Below are 21,473 nucleotides of genomic sequence, written 5' to 3'. Positions count from 1 at the left end.
GGTACACACAGCATACTATGTTCCATCAGATAAGAGCATTGTTTGACACAGCATACTACATTCCATCAGATAAGAATATTGGTAGACACAGCATACTACTTTCCATCAGATAAAAACATTAGTAGACACAGCATACTACCTTCCATCAGATAAGAACACTGGTAGACACGGCATACTATGTTCCATCAGATAAGAACATTGGCAGATACAGCATACTATGTTCCAACAGATAAGAACATTGGAAGACAGAGCAAACTACATAAAAATCAAATTGGTAGACACAGCATACTACTTTCCATCAGCTAAGAATATTGGTAGACAGAGCATACTACGTTCCATCAGATAAGAACACTGGTAGACACGGCATACTACGTTCCATCAGATAAGAACACTGGTAGACACAGCACACTATGTTCCATCAGATAAGAACATTGGTAGACACAGCACACTATGTTCCATCAGATAAGAACATTGGCAGATACAGCATACTACGTTCCATCAGATAAGAACATTGGAAGACAGAGCAAACTACATAAAAATCAAATTGGTCGACACAGCATACTACTTTCCATCAGATAAGAACACTGGTAGACACAGCATACTATGTTCCATCAGATAAGAGCATTGGTAGATACAGCATACTACGTTACATCAGATAAGAGCATTGGTAGACACAGCACACAATGTTCCATCAGATAAGAACATTGGTAGACACAGCATACTATGTTCCATCAGATAAAACAATTGGAAGACACAGCATAGTACATAAAAGCAGATAAAAATATTGGTAGATACAGCATATTACTTTCCATTAGACAACAACATTGGGAGACACAGCATATTACGTTCCCCCAGATAAGAACACTGGTAGACACAGCATACTAAGTTCCAGCAGATAACACTGGTAGACACAGCATACTATGTTCCCTCAGATAAGACCATTGGTATACACAGCATACTACATTACAATCGATAAGACACTGGTAGACACAGCATACTACATTCCATCAGATAAGAAAATTAGTAGACACAGCATACTACGTTCCATCAGATAAGAACATTGGTAGGCAAAGCACACTACATTCCATCAGATAAAAACATTGGTAGACACAGCATACTACATTCCCTAAGATAAAAACGTTGGTAGACACAGCATACTACTTTTCATGAGATAAGAACATTGGTACACACAGCATGCTATGTTCCATTAGATAAGAACATTGGTAGACACAGCATACTATGTTCCATCAGATAAGAACACTGATAAACACAGCATACTACTTTCCATCAGATAAGAACACTGGTAGACACACCACACTACGTTCCATCAGATAAGAACATTGGTAGATACAGCATACTACGTTACATCAGATAAGAACATTGGTAGACACAGCTTACTAAGTTCCATCAGATAAGAACATTGGTAGACATAGAATACTACTTTCCATCAGATAAGAACATTGGTAGACACAGCATACAACATTACATCAGATAAGAACACTGGTAAACACAGCATACTACATCACATCAGATAAGCACATTGGTAGACACAGCACACTACGTTCCATCAGATAAGAAAATTTGTAGACACAGCATACTACGTTCCATCAGATAAGAACATTGTTAGACACAGCATAACACATTATATCAGATAAGAACACTGGTAGACACAGCGTACTACATTCCGTCAGATAACTAAACTGATAGACACAGCACACTACTTTCCATCAGATAAGAACATTGGTAGACACAGCATACAATGTTACATCAGATAAGAACACTGGTAGATACAGCATACTACGTTCCATCAGATAAGAACACTGGTAGACACAGCATACTAAGTTCCATAAGATAAAACTGGTAGACATAGCATACTATGTTATATCAGATAAGAACACTGGTAGACACAGCATACTACATTCCATCAGATAAGAACATTATTAGACACAGGATATTACGTTCCATCAGATAAGAACAATGGTAGACACAGCACACTACGTTCCATCAGATAACAACATTGGTAGGCACAGCATACTACGTTTCATCAGATAAGAACATTGGTAGGAACAGCATACTACGTTCCATCAGATAAGAACATTAGTAGACACAGCACATTATGTTCCATCAGATAAGAACATTGGTAGACACAACATACTATGTTCCATCAGATAAGAACATTGGAAGACACAGCAAACTACATAAAATCATATAAGAAAATTAGTAGACACAGTATACTACTTTCCATCAGGTAGGAACATTGGTAGACAGAGCAAACTACATTACATCAGATAAGAACACTGGTATACACAGCATGCTACATCACTTCAGATAAGAACATTGGTAGACACACACACTACATTCCATAAGATAAGAACATTGGTAGATATAGCATACTACATTCCATCAGATAAGAACATTGTTAGACACAGCATATTACTTTCAACCAGAGAAGAACATTGATAGACACAGCATACTACGTTACATCAGATAAGAACACTGGTAGACACAGCATATTACTTTCCATCAGATAACAACATTGGCAGACATAGCATACTATGTTCCTTCAGATAAGAACACTGGTAGACACAGCATACTACGTTCCATCAGATAAGAACATTGGTAGACATAGCATACTACATTCCATCAGATAAGAACATTGGTAGACACAGCATACTATGTTCCATCAGATAAGAACACTGATAAACACAGCATACTACTTTCCATCAGATAAGAACACTGGTAGACACACCACCCTGTGTTCCATCAGATAAGAACATTGATAGATACAGCAAACTACGTTACATTAGATAAGAACATTGGTAGACAAAGCACACTATGTTCCATCAGATAAGAACATTGGTAGACACAGCTTACTAAATTCCATCAGATAAGAACATTGGTAGACACATAATACTACTTTCCATCAGATAAGAGCATTGTTAGACACAGCATACTACATTATATCAGATAAGAACACTGTTAGACACAGCAAGCTACGTTACATTAGATAAGAACATTGGTAGACATAGCATACTACATTCCATCAGATAAGAACATTGGTAGACACAGCATACTACGTTCCGTCAGATAAGAACACTGATAAACACAGCATACTACTTTCCATCAGATAAGAACACTGGTAGACACACCACCCTGTGTTCCATCAGATAAGAACATTGATAGATACAGCAAACTACGTTACATTAGATAAGAACATTGGTAGACAAAGCACACTATGTTCCATCAGATAAGAACATTGGTAGACACAGCTTACTAAATTCCATCAGATAAGAACATTGGTAGACACATAATACTACTTTCCATCAGATAAGAACATTGTTAGACACAGCATACTACATTATATCAGATAAGAACATTGGTGGACATAGCTTACTAAATTCCATCAGATAAGAGCATTGGTAGACATAGCATACTACATTCCATCAGATAAGAACATTGTTAGACACAGCATACTACTTTCAACCAGAGAATAACATTGATAGACACAGCATACTACGTTACATCAGATAAGAACACTGGTAGACACAGCATATTACTTTCCATCAGATAACAACATTGGCAGACATAGCATACTATGTTCCATCAGATAAGAACATTGGTAGACACAGCATACTACGTTCCATCAGATAAGAACATTGGTAGACATAGCATAGTACATTCCATCAGATAAGAACATTGGTAGACACAGCATACTACTTTCAACCAGAGAAGAACATTGATAGACACAGCATACCACATTACATCAGATAAGAACACTGGTAGACACAGCATATTACTTTCCATCAGATAACAACATTGGCAGACATAGCATACTATGTTCCATCAGATAAGAACATTGGTAGACACAGCATACTACGTTCCATCAGATAACAACATTGGTAGACATAGCATACTATGTTCCATCAGATAAGAACATTGGTAGACATAGCATACTACATTCCATCAGATAAGAACATTGGTAGACACAGCATACTACTTTCAACCAGAGAAGAATATTGATAGACACAGCATACTACGTTACATCAGATAAGAACACTGGTAGACACAGCATATTACTTTCCATCAGATAACAACATTGGCAGACATAGCATTCTATGTTCCTTCAGATAAGAACATTGGTAGACACAGCATACTTCGTTCCATCAGATAAGAACACTGGTAGACACAGCATACTCTGTTCCATCAGATAAGAACACTGGTAGACAAAGTATACTATTTTGCATCAGATAAGAACACTGGTAAAAACAGCACAATACGTTCCATGAGATAAGAACATTGGTAGATACAGCATACTACGTTACATCAGATAACAGCATTGGTAGACACAGCACACAATGTTCCATCATATAAGAACATTGGAAGAACCAGCATACTCTGTTCCATCAGATTAAAACATTGGAAGACACAGCATAGTACATAAAATCAGATAAAAACATTGGTAGACACAACATACTACTTTCCATCAGATAAGAACATTGGTAGAAAGAGCATACTACATTGCATCAGATAAGAACACTGATATACACAGCATACTACATCACATCAGATAAGAACATTGTTAGACATAGCACACTATGTTCCATCAGATAAGAACATTGGTAGACACAGCATACTACGTTCCATCAGATAAGAACACTAATAGACACAGCATACTAAGTTCCGACAGATAACACTAGTAGACACAGCATACTATGTTCCATCAGATAAGAACATTGGTAGACACAGCATACTATGTTGCAATTGATAAGAACATTGGTTGACATAGCAAACTACATTCCTTCAGATAAGAACACTGGTAGACACAGCATACTACATTCCATCAGCTAAGAACATTGGTAGACACAGCATACTACATTACATAAGATAAGAACACTGGTAGACATAGCATATTACTTTCCATCAGATAACAACATTGGCAGACACAGCATACTACGTTCCATCAGATAAGAACATTGGTAGACACAGCATACTAGGTTCCGACAGATAACACTAGTAGACACAGCATACTATGTTCCATCAGATAAGAACATTGGTAGACACAGCATACTATGTTGCAATCGATAAGAACATTGGTAGACACAGCATACTATGTTCCATCAGATAAGAACATTGGTAGACACAGCAAACTACATTCCTTCAGATAAGAACACTGGTAGACACAGCATACTACATTCCATCATATAAGAACATTGGTAGACACAGCATACTATATTCCATCAGATAAGAACATTGGGAGACACAGCATACTACATTAACTCAGATAAGAACACTGGTAGACACAGCATACTCCGTTACAATTGATAAGAACACTGGTAGACACAGCATACTACATTCCATCAGATAAGAAAATTGGTAGATACAGCATACTATATTCCATCAGATATGAACATTGGGAGACATAGCATACTACATTCCATCAGATAAGAACATTGGTAGACACAGCATACTATGTTCCATCAGATAAGAACATTGGAAGACACAGCATACTACATTAACTCAGATAAGAACACTGGTAGACACTGCATATTACCTTGCATTAGACAACAACATTGGGGGACACAGCATACTACATTACATCAGATAAGAACACTGGTAGACACAGCATACAACATTCCGTCAGATAACTACATTGGTGGATACAGCATACTACTTTCCATCAGGTAAGAACATTGGTAGACACAGCATACTACTTTACATCAGATAACAACATTGGCAGACATAGCATACTATGTTCCATCAGATAAGAACATTGGTACACACAGCATACTACGTTCCATCAGATAAGAACATTGGTAGACACAGCATACTATGTTCCATCAGATAAGAACACTGGTAGACACAGCATACTGAGTCACATCAGATAACACTGGTAGACACAGCATACTATATTCCATCAGATAAGAACATTGGTAGACACAGCATACTACGTTCCATCAGATAAGAACACTGGTAGACACAGCATACTACGTTCCATCAGATAAGAACACTGATAGACACAGCATACTCCATTACAATCAATAAGAACATTGGTAGACACAGCAAACTACATTCCATCAGATAAGAACATTGGTAGACACAGCATACTACGTTCCATCAGAGAAGAAAATTGGTAGACAACGCATACTACATTCCATCAGATAAGAACATTAGAAGACACAGCATACTACTTTCCATCAGATAAGAACATTGGTAGACACAGCATACTCCGTTCCATCAGATAAGAAAACTGGTAGACACAGCATACTATGTACCATCAGATAAGAACACTGGTTGACACAACACACTACATTCCATCAGATAAGAACATTGGTAGATACAGCATAGTACGTTACATCAGATAAGAACATTGGTAGACAAAGCACATTATGTTCCATCAGATAAGAACATTGGTAGACACAGCATACTATGTTCCATCAGATAAGAACATTGGAAGACAGTGCATACTACATTCCATCAGATTAGAACACTGGTAGACACAGCACACTATGTTACATCAGATAAGAACACTGGTAGAAACAGCATACTATGTTCCATCAGATAAGAACATTGGTAGACACAGCATATTAAGTTTCAGCAGATAAAACTGGTACATACAGCATACTATGTTCCATCAGATAAGAACATTGGCAGACACAGTATACTACATTACAATCAATAAGAACACTGGTAGACAAAGTAAACTACGTTCCATCAGATAAGAACATTGGTAGACACAGCACACTATGTTCCATCGGATAAAAACATTAGTAGACACAGCATACTGCATTCCATCAGATAAAAACATTGCTAGACACAGCATACTACTTTCCATGAGATAAGAACATTTGTACACACAGCATACTATGTTCCATCAGATAAGAACATTGGTAGACAAAGGATATTACATTCCATCGGATAAGAACAATGGTAGACACAGCACACTATATTCCATCAGATAAGAATATTGGTAGACACAGAATACTACTTTCCATCAGATCAAAACATTAGTAGACACAGCATACTACCTTCCATCAGATAAGAACACTGGTAGACACAGCATACTACGTTTCCTCAGATAAGAACACTTGTAGACACAGCACACTATGTTTCATCAGATAAGAACATTGGTAGGCACAGCACACTATGTTCCATCAGATAAGAACATTGGCAGACACCGCATACTATGTTCCATCAGATAAGAACATTGGAAGACACAGCAAATTACATAAAAATCAAATTGGTAGACACAGCATACTACTTTCCATCAGCTAAGAACATTGGTAGACAGAGCATACTACATTACATCAGATAAGAACACTGGTACACACAGCATGCTACATCACATCAGATAAGGGCATAGCAAAATGAATTTAAAATGGGTGGCGAAAGCCAAACTCACTCTGGCTAGGCTTATAAATGCCCTAGGGCAGATAGCCTAGTATGAACCTATGAACGTATAAGAACTTTGGTAGACACAGCACACTACGTTCCATCAGATAAGTAAATTGGTAGACATGGCATACTACGTTCCATCAGATAAGAACATTGTTAGACACAGTATACTACATTACATCAGATAAGAAGACTGGCAGACACAGCATACAACATTCCACCAGATAATTACATTGGTAGATACTGCATACTACTTTTCATCAGAGAAAAACATTGGTAGACACAGCATACTATGTTACATCAGATAGGAACAATGGTAGACACAGCATATTACTTTCCATCAGATAACAACATTGGCAGACACAGCATACTACATTCCATCAGATAAGAACACTGGTAGACACAGCATACTGAGTCACATCAGATAACACTGGTAGACACAGCATACTATGTTCCATCAGATAAGAACATTGGTAGACACAGCATACTACATTCCTTCAGATAAGAACATTGGTAGACACAGCATACTCTGTTCCATCAGATAAAAAATTGGTAGAGACAGCATACTACGTACCATCAGATAAGAACACTGGTAGACACAGCATACTACTTTCCATCAGATAAGAACATTGATAGATACAACATACTACGTTACATCAGATAAGAACATTGGTAGACACAGAATACTACTTTCCATCAGGTAAGAGCAGTGGTAGACACAGCACACTACGTTCCATCAGATAAGAGCATTGGAATACACAGCATACTACGTTCCATCAGATAAGAACACTGACAGACAGCATACTACTTTCCATCAGATAAGAACATTGGTAGACACAGCGTACTATTTTCCATCAGATAAGAACATTGGTAGACACAGCATACTATGTTCCCTCAGATAAGAACATTGGTAGACACAGCATACTATGTTCCATCAGATAAGAACATTGGTACACACAGAATACTACTTTCCATCAGATAAGAACACTGATAGACACAGCATACTCCATTACAATCAATAAGAACATTGGTAGACACAGCAAACTACATTCCATCAGATAAGAACATTGGTAGACACAGCATACTACGTTCCATCAGAGAAGAAAATTGGTAGACAACGCATACTACATTCCATCAGATAAGAACATTAGAAGACACAGCATACTACTTTCCATCAGATAAGAACATTGGTAGACACAGCATACTCCGTTCCATCAGATAAGAAAACTGGTAGACACAGCATACTATGTACCATCAGATAAGAACACTGGTTGACACAACACACTACATTCCATCAGATAAGAACATTGGTAGATACAGCATAGTACGTTACATCAGATAAGAACATTGGTAGACAAAGCACATTATGTTCCATCAGATAAGAACATTGGTAGACACAGCATACTATGTTCCATCAGATAAGAACATTGGAAGACAGTGCATACTACATTCCATCAGATTAGAACACTGGTAGACACAGCACACTATGTTACATCAGATAAGAACACTGGTAGAAACAGCATACTATGTTCCATCAGATAAGAACATTGGTAGACACAGCATATTAAGTTTCAGCAGATAAAACTGGTACATACAGCATACTATGTTCCATCAGATAAGAACATTGGCAGACACAGTATACTACATTACAATCAATAAGAACACTGGTAGACAAAGTAAACTACGTTCCATCAGATAAGAACATTGGTAGACACAGCACACTATGTTCCATCGGATAAAAACATTAGTAGACACAGCATACTGCATTCCATCAGATAAAAACATTGCTAGACACAGCATACTACTTTCCATGAGATAAGAACATTTGTACACACAGCATACTATGTTCCATCAGATAAGAACATTGGTAGACAAAGGATATTACATTCCATCGGATAAGAACAATGGTAGACACAGCACACTATATTCCATCAGATAAGAATATTGGTAGACACAGAATACTACTTTCCATCAGATCAAAACATTAGTAGACACAGCATACTACCTTCCATCAGATAAGAACACTGGTAGACACAGCATACTACGTTTCCTCAGATAAGAACACTTGTAGACACAGCACACTATGTTTCATCAGATAAGAACATTGGTAGGCACAGCACACTATGTTCCATCAGATAAGAACATTGGCAGACACCGCATACTATGTTCCATCAGATAAGAACATTGGAAGACACAGCAAATTACATAAAAATCAAATTGGTAGACACAGCATACTACTTTCCATCAGCTAAGAACATTGGTAGACAGAGCATACTACATTACATCAGATAAGAACACTGGTACACACAGCATGCTACATCACATCAGATAAGGGCATAGCAAAATGAATTTAAAATGGGTGGCGAAAGCCAAACTCACTCTGGCTAGGCTTATAAATGCCCTAGGGCAGATAGCCTAGTATGAACCTATGAACGATATAAGAACTTTGGTAGACACAGCACACTACGTTCCATCAGATAAGTAAATTGGTAGACATGGCATACTACGTTCCATCAGATAAGAACATTGTTAGACACAGTATACTACATTACATCAGATAAGAAGACTGGCAGACACAGCATACAACATTCCACCAGATAATTACATTGGTAGATACTGCATACTACTTTTCATCAGAGAAAAACATTGGTAGACACAGCATACTATGTTACATCAGATAGGAACAATGGTAGACACAGCATATTACTTTCCATCAGATAACAACATTGGCAGACACAGCATACTACATTCCATCAGATAAGAACACTGGTAGACACAGCATACTGAGTCACATCAGATAACACTGGTAGACACAGCATACTATGTTCCATCAGATAAGAACATTGGTAGACACAGCATACTACATTCCTTCAGATAAGAACATTGGTAGACACAGCATACTCTGTTCCATCAGATAAAAAATTGGTAGAGACAGCATACTACGTACCATCAGATAAGAACACTGGTAGACACAGCATACTACTTTCCATCAGATAAGAACATTGATAGATACAACATACTACGTTACATCAGATAAGAACATTGGTAGACACAGAATACTACTTTCCATCAGGTAAGAGCAGTGGTAGACACAGCACACTACGTTCCATCAGATAAGAGCATTGGAATACACAGCATACTACGTTCCATCAGATAAGAACACTGACAGACAGCATACTACTTTCCATCAGATAAGAACATTGGTAGACACAGCGTACTATTTTCCATCAGATAAGAACATTGGTAGACACAGCATACTATGTTCCCTCAGATAAGAACATTGGTAGACACAGCATACTATGTTCCATCAGATAAGAACATTGGTACACACAGAATACTACTTTCCATCAGATAAGAACATTGGTAGACACAGCATACTATGTTCCATCAGATAAGAACATTGATAGACACAGAATACTACTTTCCATCAGGTAAGAGCAGTGGTAGACACAGCACACTACGTTCCATCAGATAAGAACATTGGAAGACACAGCATACTACATTAAATCAGATAAGAACACTGGCAGCATACTACTTTCTATCCTATAATAGCATTCGTAGACACAGCATACTACATTCCATCAGATAAGAACATTGGTAGACAGCATACTACTTTCCATCATATAAGAACATTTGTTGACACAGCATACTATGCTCCATCAGATAAGAACATTGGTAGACACAGCATACTATGTTCCGTCAGATAATATATCACTGGTAGACACAGCATACTACTTTCCATCAGATAAGAACATTGGCAGACAATGCATACTATGTTCCATCAGATAAGAACATTGTTAGATACACCATACTACCTTACATCAGATAAGCACATTGGTAGACACAGCATACTATGTTCCATCAGCTAAGAACATTGGAAGACACAGCATACTACATTACATCAGATAAGAACACTTGTAGACAGCATACTACATTCCATCAGATGCGAACATTGGTCGACACAGCATTCTACTTTCCATCAGATAAGAACATTGGCAGACAATGCATACTATGTTCCATCAGATAAGAACATTGTTAGATACAGCATACTACCTTACATCAGATAAGAACATTGGTAGACACAGCATACTATGTTCCATCAGCTAAGAACATTGGAAGACACAGCATACTACATTACATCAGATAAGAACACTTGTAGACAGCATACTACATTCCATCAGATGCGAACATTGGTCGACACAGCATTCCACTTTCCATCAGATAAGAACATTGGTAGGCACAGCATACTATGTTCCATCAGATAATATATCACTGGTAGACACAGCATACTACTTTCCATCAGATAAGAACATTGGCAGACAATGCATACTATGTTCCATCAGCTAAGAACATTGGAAGACACAGCATACTACATTACATCAGATAAGAACACTTGTAGACAGCATACTACATTCCATCAGATGCGAACATTGGTCGACACAGCATTCTACTTTCCATCAGATAAGAACACTGGTAAACACAGCATACTATGTTCCATCAGATAAGAACATTGGTAGATGCAGCATGCTACGTTCCATCAGATAAGAACACTGGTAGACAATGCATACTATGTCACATTAGATAAGAACATTGGTAGACACAGCATACTAGTTCATGTCAGATAAGAACATTGGTAGACACAGCATACTACGTCATGTCAGATAAGAACATTGGTAGACACAGCATACTACATCACATTAGATAAGAACACTGGTAAACACAGCATACTACGTCACATCAGATAAAAACACTGGTGGATACAGCATATTACGTTCCATCAGGTAAGAGCACTGGTAGACACAGCATACTATGTTCCATCAGGTAAGAACACTGTTAGCACAGCATACTACGCTCCATCAGATAAGAACGCTGGTAGACACAACATACTATGTTCCATCAGATAAGAACATTGGATTCTACTTTCTTATTGCCATACCTCTCAATTGTCCCTCAGTTTGATTAATATTTTTGCTTTGTCTAGGAAAAAATTATTTTCTGCTACAAATCACTTGATTACAGTCAATCACTAATGCCTACATTACAGTTTTGTTCTACTTATTGCTCAGACAATGCAGAACTGCTGTTCTATTAACATTTTAAATGAATTAGAGTAATATTTTGCAAAAAGTCCCTAATTCTAAGCTGTTGTGCCCCATTATTCTACCATGTTAGACAACATGCTTATTCAATTTGTTTATTTACTTATGTTTTGGCATTTATTGACCCGGAAGAAACCCATTTTCAGCAATGGCCCAAGGAGAAAAGCACCACATTTACAGTTTAAAATAAATAAGTACACAGAGATTAGACGCTAGTAATTACAAGTAAGTTTCAGCATCAATTAACTGGGTAATAGTATAATATAACACAAGAGTTAACAAATACAATTAAGTTTCAGTATCAATAAGATATGTTAAAACAAGAGTAGTTGGACTATACATTGAGGACTGACATGTTACTTGCAAGTCATCTTACAGCTACAGATAGGTGAAAGCATGGTATAGAAGAGGCAGAATAGATTAATTACAGTATTTAAGAAAAATATATGAAGGAATGGGTAAGTATTTGTAGGTTAGTAATGAGAAAAGGAGATACAGAGAAGAAAATAAGTAGTAATGGGGTGGTGTTAAATTTGGTGGGAAGGGGAAGATACACAGAATAGAGACAAAAGGCAATGGGGCAGTATAGACCTGCCCCTTTTCATCATTTCATTCTACAAAGTCTATGCACTCTCCTGTGGTCCACTGAAAAGCTACTTTTAATAAAATCCACTGCGCATTCAACATTTTCAATACTGGCCTCTTCCATATATTTTTCATATTTTGCAAATGTTTCCAGAATTTTTAATATTTTAAGCATTTTTAGACTTTTTAAAATTGCTAAATGTATTTCTTCAAGGTAGAGTCTTATACACTTGTGATGAAAAGGTTGGCATATTATGAAGTCTTCCGGAATGTGAAAGTGTTTTATATTAAAGCTAAACGTGTATATGTTAGTAGAATCCTGAGCAGTTTTCCTGAGCACAGACCCTATACTTTTTGGGGATCTGATTTTAAAACTATATCTACAGAAGAAGGCAGTGTCATTCTTAGAAATATAACCAACAGCTTTGCTGACTTCTGTATCCTCTTGTACTAATCTTTCAAAAAGCTGATGCAGGGGTATAAAAGTCTTAATACAACCTTGATGGTACATCATAGAGGTTTTACCTCCCTTCCACCACTTTCTCGTTGATTGTCTGTTGATAAGGCTTGGAGTTTAAATGGTATGACCAGAATTTTAAACATATTTATTTGACAATTATGTGAAACAGTTTGCTTCAGACAGTATCCAGGCTTTGTTATTTGAAACTAAAACTAGATGTGCTTCTGAATGACTTAGCTTTTAGAACTCTTATTTGTATGAATAGCAGTCATATAGAAGGAAGTGTTATCTTAGTGATTTGTACAATAAACATTGATGGCATCCATCAATTCATGCTGCATTGCCAGTTATACTTGATTATCCATTTGAATTTGATATTTTGTAAGCCTTGCTGCATTATAACTTTTCACCTAACAGCTATTTGTTCCAGTAGTTATTACCATTGTAAGGACATTTTCAGCATAACACTGATATAGTTTGCATGCTTTTATATTATTTCTTCTACTCATCTGCTTTAGCATGCCAAGTGAAATCCCTAGCTACTGCATCAACTTAATATTCCTATCTGTGACATGCAGTGCAGCTGATGCTGTTACATGTGATCCTGGTTTGTAGTCATCGATAATTTTTTAACCATACTCATTATTGAGACTATAATGTGATAGCTTAAACAAATGGCTCAATGGAGTATCTAGACAGAAAGGTAGGCAGATAGATAGGTAGACAGACATAGATAGATAGATAGATAGATAGATAGATAGATAGATAGATAGATGGATGGATGGATAGATAGATAGATAGATAGATAGATAGATAGATAGATAGATAGATAGATAGATAGACAAATAAAGCTAGTACATTTCTGGTGTATAATGTAATAAATAAAACAATACGTCAAAATTTAATAACCAAGCTTTAGGAACAAAGGATTATTATTCAATGAACTTAATTTACACAAGTCTTCACTTTGCTGTGTGATAGCTGAATCTGCTGTGGTGAACATTAATTCATATTCCTGTATTTTTGTATTCTTTTAGTAAAAAAGTCAGTTGAAATGAAATCCAGAGGAGTGAAGCTGCCACCGAGCAAAGATATCAACCAAAAGAACTCAGTGTGTAAGTTCATTTGACAAATTCAATTATCATTTAATTGTAGAATTTATTATTTTTAACCAGCTTGCTGAAATGATATTCAGTTGATGACCCTTTTTAAAGATACTTGTATACCTATTAGTAACTGCCAACTTCTATTATTACTGAGAAATGCTTTAACACTTAATAAATATGTACATGACATGTAAAAATACACTGTGCAATGAATGCTGTGTATTACAGACTGAACATTGCTATGGCTATTATCTCAAAATTTTGAGGAAACAATACAACTCTACCTCATGTATATATGCCAACTATTTATATGTAGTGAATATATATATATATATATATATATATATATATATATATATATGTGTGTAAGTTGATAAGGCAGAATATGGTACATTATTTAAAATGTACAGGTCTGTCGGCACAAACTCCATCATTATCATGCATGTCATGAAAGTCACTCTATAAATTTCCTTTGTTAGATATAGTGTGATCACCATGCAAGTGTTTCTTCTATAGTGTTTTGGTTGCAGCAGTGTAGACATTAATATGCACAACATGCATAACACACATACCTGAAAACAAGGTGTTTATCTTATTTAAGGTGTATGGATCATATTCTTTTAAATTCCAGTGCATGTCCAACAAGAGATTCTTTCCAGAAATTCCCTCTGTTCTTTATGAGAAGGAGCTTTTACTAGTTAATTCTGCCAAAATGATATGGCTGTTACCCAGGGAGAACATGTAACTTAGTTTGAATATAAGTAAGCAAACAGTCACCACTGCTCCAAATACACACAGTCTAAATAGTCCCAACAAGATAATCAGTAGAAAAAGAAATGACTGGTGTAAAGGCTGATATCGTTATTATGAACTCAAAGTATAATTATTATAAAGTCTTAATACATCCGTAGCACTTTTTATGCAGCTGTACCTTTGAAAAACTTTTAATGGTACATAGAAAGTCTCGTGAATATATAGCACTGAAATATAATGATGCTATGAGTTCAACAGTACCTTATTTGTAAATGGGCGCACACCAAGGCTGTATTCACTTCTCTGTAGTGGTGTGCAAGTGTGAGACTGATTCGCTCAGTCAGTATTCACCTCTCCAAGCGATTGCACCAATAAGCCTCTCCTGGTGATAATAATCCAAAGCAAACAATTCCAACTCAAACTATTCCAACAGAAATAATTCCAAACAATAGTGACAATACAATCCAAATCTAGTAGTTCCAACAGTTCTGTTCTTGTAATGTTCGTTTTATGAATGTACCACGCAAATGACTTGGAATAAACTAAATACTTTATTATAAAAAATAGTCGACAAATAATTTCGGCTAGCGCTTTCACCTACTGACTTCCTCAGGCCGTTAGATCAGTACTAATGATATAAACTATATATAACTTCTGGATTTCAAATTTCATGATGTCACGTCCTGTGCTATGTTAAAAAACATGATAACTATTCTTATAATAGCGTTACATAGTATCGCATCTTCTATCGTGAATTCACAATTAGTAGGATATTGTTTTATCATCTAGTGCATAAATAACGATAAAATGTTAATAATCCTATATATCATATAAAATACACATAATAAAATAAAATAAAAGTATACTTGCTGATGTCACATCCTGTTCTATATTTCACTAATATATTAATTGCGATACATAGTATCGCTACATCAAATATATGTAAACATTCAGTAATATGTTATAACATTATTTGATACAAATATAAATTATTATTGCTTAAAAATGCAAACTAAAATAAAAAGACTGTTAATTAAAATGCTTTATATTAGGCTGTTAATTAAAATAGCTGGCAAGTATATGTACATCAAGTGTGGCATGCATAACTTAAAATGCAATAGTAGACCACCTTAGTGGGTAACTAATATATATATATATATATATATGTCCTCTATTTATTGCACATATCCAACTACTATTTATATTTTTTAAAACCTGTTTGGAATAATTCCTACTTATTGTATGATTTTTTATTTTCGTTTCCATCAACCTTTAATTAAGTGAGCCATTCGTATGTCGAACTACTAAACCAGTAGCATAAGAGACCTTTACAGCCAAGGGTAGTTTGTACCATAAATAGTCACTGAATTATGTGGATCCTGTTAAAATAATACGCTTTTTATTGCTCATATCTCGCTGTATAACATACGCGATATAGTGCATGAATGTAGGATTTCCGGTTAATTACAATGTTTATATTCATATAATATGTTTGTATATGAAAGTTGTCTCTAAATCTAACCCTAAGCATCATATGTCTTTTACTAATACTTATGTGCGCTACTTTCTAATGCCTTATATATACATATAGAAATGTATTTATGGAATATGTATATTAAAGCATTAGCTTCTAATTAATACTTGTTCAAATGCTCTAAACTTCAGTGTCAATAATATATAAAATATAATATAATAAAAAAGTATGCTTATTGAACTAAAAACTAAGCACTAATTTATATTTGTCTTAATAGAATTAGGTGCAATATATCGCTTGTTGCTATCTCTATAGTAATTATAAACGAACATTACCATTACGTATTGGATATTATTAAGTAATATAACATATACTTTTCTATAATAGAAAGTACTAATAAGGTTCATATGTAGGTATCACGTTGATTAATGTTCCAGTAAGTTCGGATATATGTCCACTTGAATCAGTTTACTTGTCACAATGCGATGAAATCTATAGGAATATATTTTTAATCATTAATAATGAGGGAAAGATGTTAAAAATTTCGTTTATCATTAAGATAAACATTATTCACTATCCAAATAAAACAAATTATTCAGGTACCCTGTATTATATAGCATGAACTTTTTAATCACTAAATATATATATTATGATAAAATATAAACATGTATTAAAACATTAACTGTCATTAAAATTAAAATTAAATGTTCTGTAATATATTATCTTGTTATTAATCAGAATAATTTTATTAATGTGTGTAATAAATTATATACTTAGTATTTCTAAAAACATAATATGATCTTATTACTAAAAAATATTATTAATATTATTAAAATCACATTTAAATCAGAATTTACTTATTTCATAATATTATAGTAATTAATCTTTATTTACTAAATAAATCAATTTAAATAATTTAAAAATAAAATTTTAAAAATAAAATTTATTTTTCAGATTCATAATGTATATATTATACAATTAATTATTTATGTTTCATTAAAAATCTATTTATTAAATTATTTAAAAATGTTTTGTTTATTTATATTATAATTATAAGTATATATACATACTTCATAATATATATCTCTAGACTTGTATGTATGGGAAACATACGCAGGTGGATGTAAAACAATAATATTCTCAAATATACATATAGATGTTCCCATCATACAAGTATGTGTGCCTTGATGTCCATCTTTATTATTAATTATTCACTTGAATTTTATACTTAATTTTCTAGCTTTCAACACAGGTTTGATAGGAATTCTATCATTTAAACCTGGTTTCTGGTCAGCTCTTAAACGAATAATCCAATTCATTTCTAGTTCTTCTGTTTTATTGGAAATATCTCCCCTTCTAATATTAGTGAAATTATTCTGTAATACCTTAAATCTAAATGTATGTTCAGTAGATGTATTGATAACATGTTTGGATAGAGCATTGGTTGTAGAATTAGTTTGAATATAAACCATTAAGTTTGCCCTTGGCTTTCTACCATTTATATCTACATTTATAGAGACAGCCCTGTTCTGCTAGTTATGGCACATTAACCCCCGTATTGTTATGGTGTTTGAATGACACTCTACATTTGTCTCATGAGATGACAGGTCTTGAGAAGCTGTTATTATATCTGGCAAGTGTTCTTGCTATGTGTACATGCAGATTACCCTATCTAGACATAAATGCCCAATAAACCTACAGGAACTTTGCAAGTGCAGTTTATATGATGCTTCTTTTGTAATGTTCTCTTACTTTCTGTTTTACTGGAATTTTCTTATGGTATGCATTTTGCATTTTTTTTCTTTTGTACAAACCTCTTTATTAAAGTATCACTTAAGACACAGGCATACATGCATTAATAGAAAATAAATCAAACATTTTTCCATTTACACACATTATACATTGACATTCTTTCATGAAACTTACACACTTCTAAATTATCTGAAATATCCTTAACAACATGAGCATAGTAAAGTTTAATGGATCAGTCACCTCTCCTAGTAAACAAATACATTGAATAAGCTTTTCAACAAAACTGTAAAAAGAGACATTTGATGGAAAATTATCTCCTCAAGTTTGCTTTCCAAGAGTAAGTCCTTTTCAGTCCTATGCCCTACTTCTTAAACAATAAACATCTGCTCAAAGCCTAAGCAATCGGTATGGTCCTTCAGTGATTTGAGCTTTTCTTATAAACATATTTCAAATTGTCACTTGCTGGTATTCATCTAACTTGATGTTAGATTATTGATTAGCAGCAGTTTGGATGGAAAGCAATGCATTAGAGTTCAGAGGAAAGAAAAAATGAAACGTGAAAAAATATTTTCAACTGAATAGGAAGAAATGCAACTTTTTCTAAACAAACTGCTACTATGAATAAAACAAGACAATTAATTGCTTTTGTCTGGGTGGTAAGACCCCCCTCCCGCACCACACTCTATTATAATGGGACTTTTCTATGCAAGTTACTTACCTACTCATGTTATCTCTAAGGCTGCACTACCTTGAAAATGGGAAAAATTATTTTTGTCTCATAAAAGTATTCCTTAACTCAGTGGTTGCACAACCAATGGGTTTTCAGAGGAAAAATGGATATAGACCCTAATGGCAATTCAAGTGGCTTCTACTCAGAAAAACGTGTATAAACATATACATATATATAGAAAGAGATATACCCATATATTATCTCTTTATCTCTCTCTGTATATGTATATATATATATATATATATATATATATATATATATATATATATATATATATATATACACTGTACAGATCTTCGCAGAATGTACAGATTTTGCCTCACAGTTTTGGTCTGTTTTTCATAAAATTGTAGTTTTCTGGCAAATTAGTGGCAAATCATTAAGTAGTGAAGTTAAAAAATAATGACAGGCATTTGAGTTTCAGACTTCATACCCTTCTGAAAATTCATGCTAATGTAAAACCTGTTACTCTATCAACTTTCTAAGTTTGTAAAAGTAATATTTAAAAATCGTCCCAAATTTTGGGCTTTTGTCCCACTTTTATTTATGGCTTTGTCCAGATTTAGGTATATATGTATATGAGAAAGAGAGACACCTATATACATATATATATATATGGGACTACTTCACATGACTGGTATTTCATTTGGCTGACTTTCATTTGACTGAGACCAAAATACCTAATTTTCAAAAGAGTGAAAACTCACTAGACAGAAACTCATAATACTAAAACCTTACAATGCTAAATTTCAAAATACGAACTTCTAAACCATAGACATGCACACATACAACACCAATGACTAACTCTTTCCAGAACTACGTACCCTCTTAGCCAAAATCGGACAATATAAAACCAAACTAAGGGGGGGAGGGCTACACCCCCACCCCCCTAACTTTATATATTAAATCCAGGATCATACTACAGTGGGGAAAAAGGCATGTACCTTTTACTTACCTTGCAGTAGGCTACATGCTGCTACTCCTGCTGAGAACATACACAACATCTGCCATATTAGGCTCATAAGTTCATGGGTGTGTACTAGGCTAATGGTCCTGGAACCTTTACAAGCCTAGCCCATAGTAGTGCCTTGGCATCATGCCGTCTGACATTAGTTCCCATTGTCTCTATCAAGTAGAGCCACTCTAGTGATCCCCAGGGTGAAATTTCCATTACCCATCCACTCATCAAGATTCCTCTTGAAGAGGGACAGCAAGGTGCTCTGCTTGACATGTATGGGAATTTCCAGAGCATGGGCAGTCTCTGGGTGAGGAACCTGTCCCTCCAGCATGTTCTGTTGATTGTGGTAATGAGGTTGAGGTCTCTGGAGAGTGTGGTGCAGAGGGATTGGGATTTCTTTAGATGTAGCATTTCTGACAGAGCTGGGTCAGACATTGCTTTGCAAGTCAATCAGAGCTCGCCTCTAAGTAGGGGATATGGACAGAGAATAGCTGGAGTCTTTTGAATCTGTCCATGTAGGACGTGTTTAACACCTAGGATGCTCTTTGTGAGGTACTTCTGTGGCCTCTCCAGCTGTTGCAGGTGTCTAGTGAAGTACATGCCAAATGGGGAATTAACTCTATGATTGGTCTAATGAGGGATGAGTAGAGAGAGACAATGACCTCTTTCTTCCTGGATGCAAACCCTTGATAATGAGATGTGCCACATAGAAGGACTTTCTGACCACAGTGGCAATGTCCCCAACACCTTCAGTGCTCTGTGGGCTCCCATTGATGTGGTAATTAGTGGGAACTAGTGGGAACTGCATTTTTACCAAAGGAGATGATGATGCATTTTTTGGCGATAAGCTTAAGGCCATGGTTTTGACACTAGCCATTGGTCTCAGTGAGGCTTTTCTGTAGGATGTCTGCCTCACTTGGGATGTTAATAATGGGTCCCAGTTTGCAGTAGTCTGCGAACTTGGTCAGCCACAGTCCCTTTGTGTTGGCCTGGAATTCTAAGAATTAGATGCTGAAGAGGAGAGGACCCAGGACCGATCCCTGTGGGACTCCACTCGTGTCTAGTCTGCAGTCTGACTTGGAGTCTGCTACTTTCACACTAGGTGTTCTATCTGTGAGCCAATTTGCAACACACCTAGTGATATAGGGGATGATGCCTAGATTG

At 35.4% G+C, this 21,473-nt stretch overlaps 1 protein-coding gene across 1 annotated transcript in view; it reads left to right on the top strand.

The window, feature by feature from the left end:
• LOC122792225 (CUB and sushi domain-containing protein 1-like) overlaps nt 1-21,473 on the top strand; it is a 3,080,606-nt gene that overhangs the window by 10,818 nt on the left and 3,048,315 nt on the right. The window contains exon 2 of the mRNA XM_044059969.1: nt 14,574-14,651. Within this exon, the coding sequence (XP_043915904.1) occupies nt 14,574-14,651 (78 nt within the window). The remainder of the gene's footprint in view (nt 1-14,573; nt 14,652-21,473) is intronic.

This window comes from Protopterus annectens, chromosome 1.part2, assembly GCF_019279795.1.
Source record: "Protopterus annectens isolate FY-2018-M chromosome 1.part2, PAN1.0, whole genome shotgun sequence".
NCBI lineage: Eukaryota > Metazoa > Chordata > Ceratodontiformes > Protopteridae > Protopterus > Protopterus annectens.
Note: the sequence above shows the minus strand (reverse complement) of the source record. Positions and strands in the feature narration are given on the sequence as shown.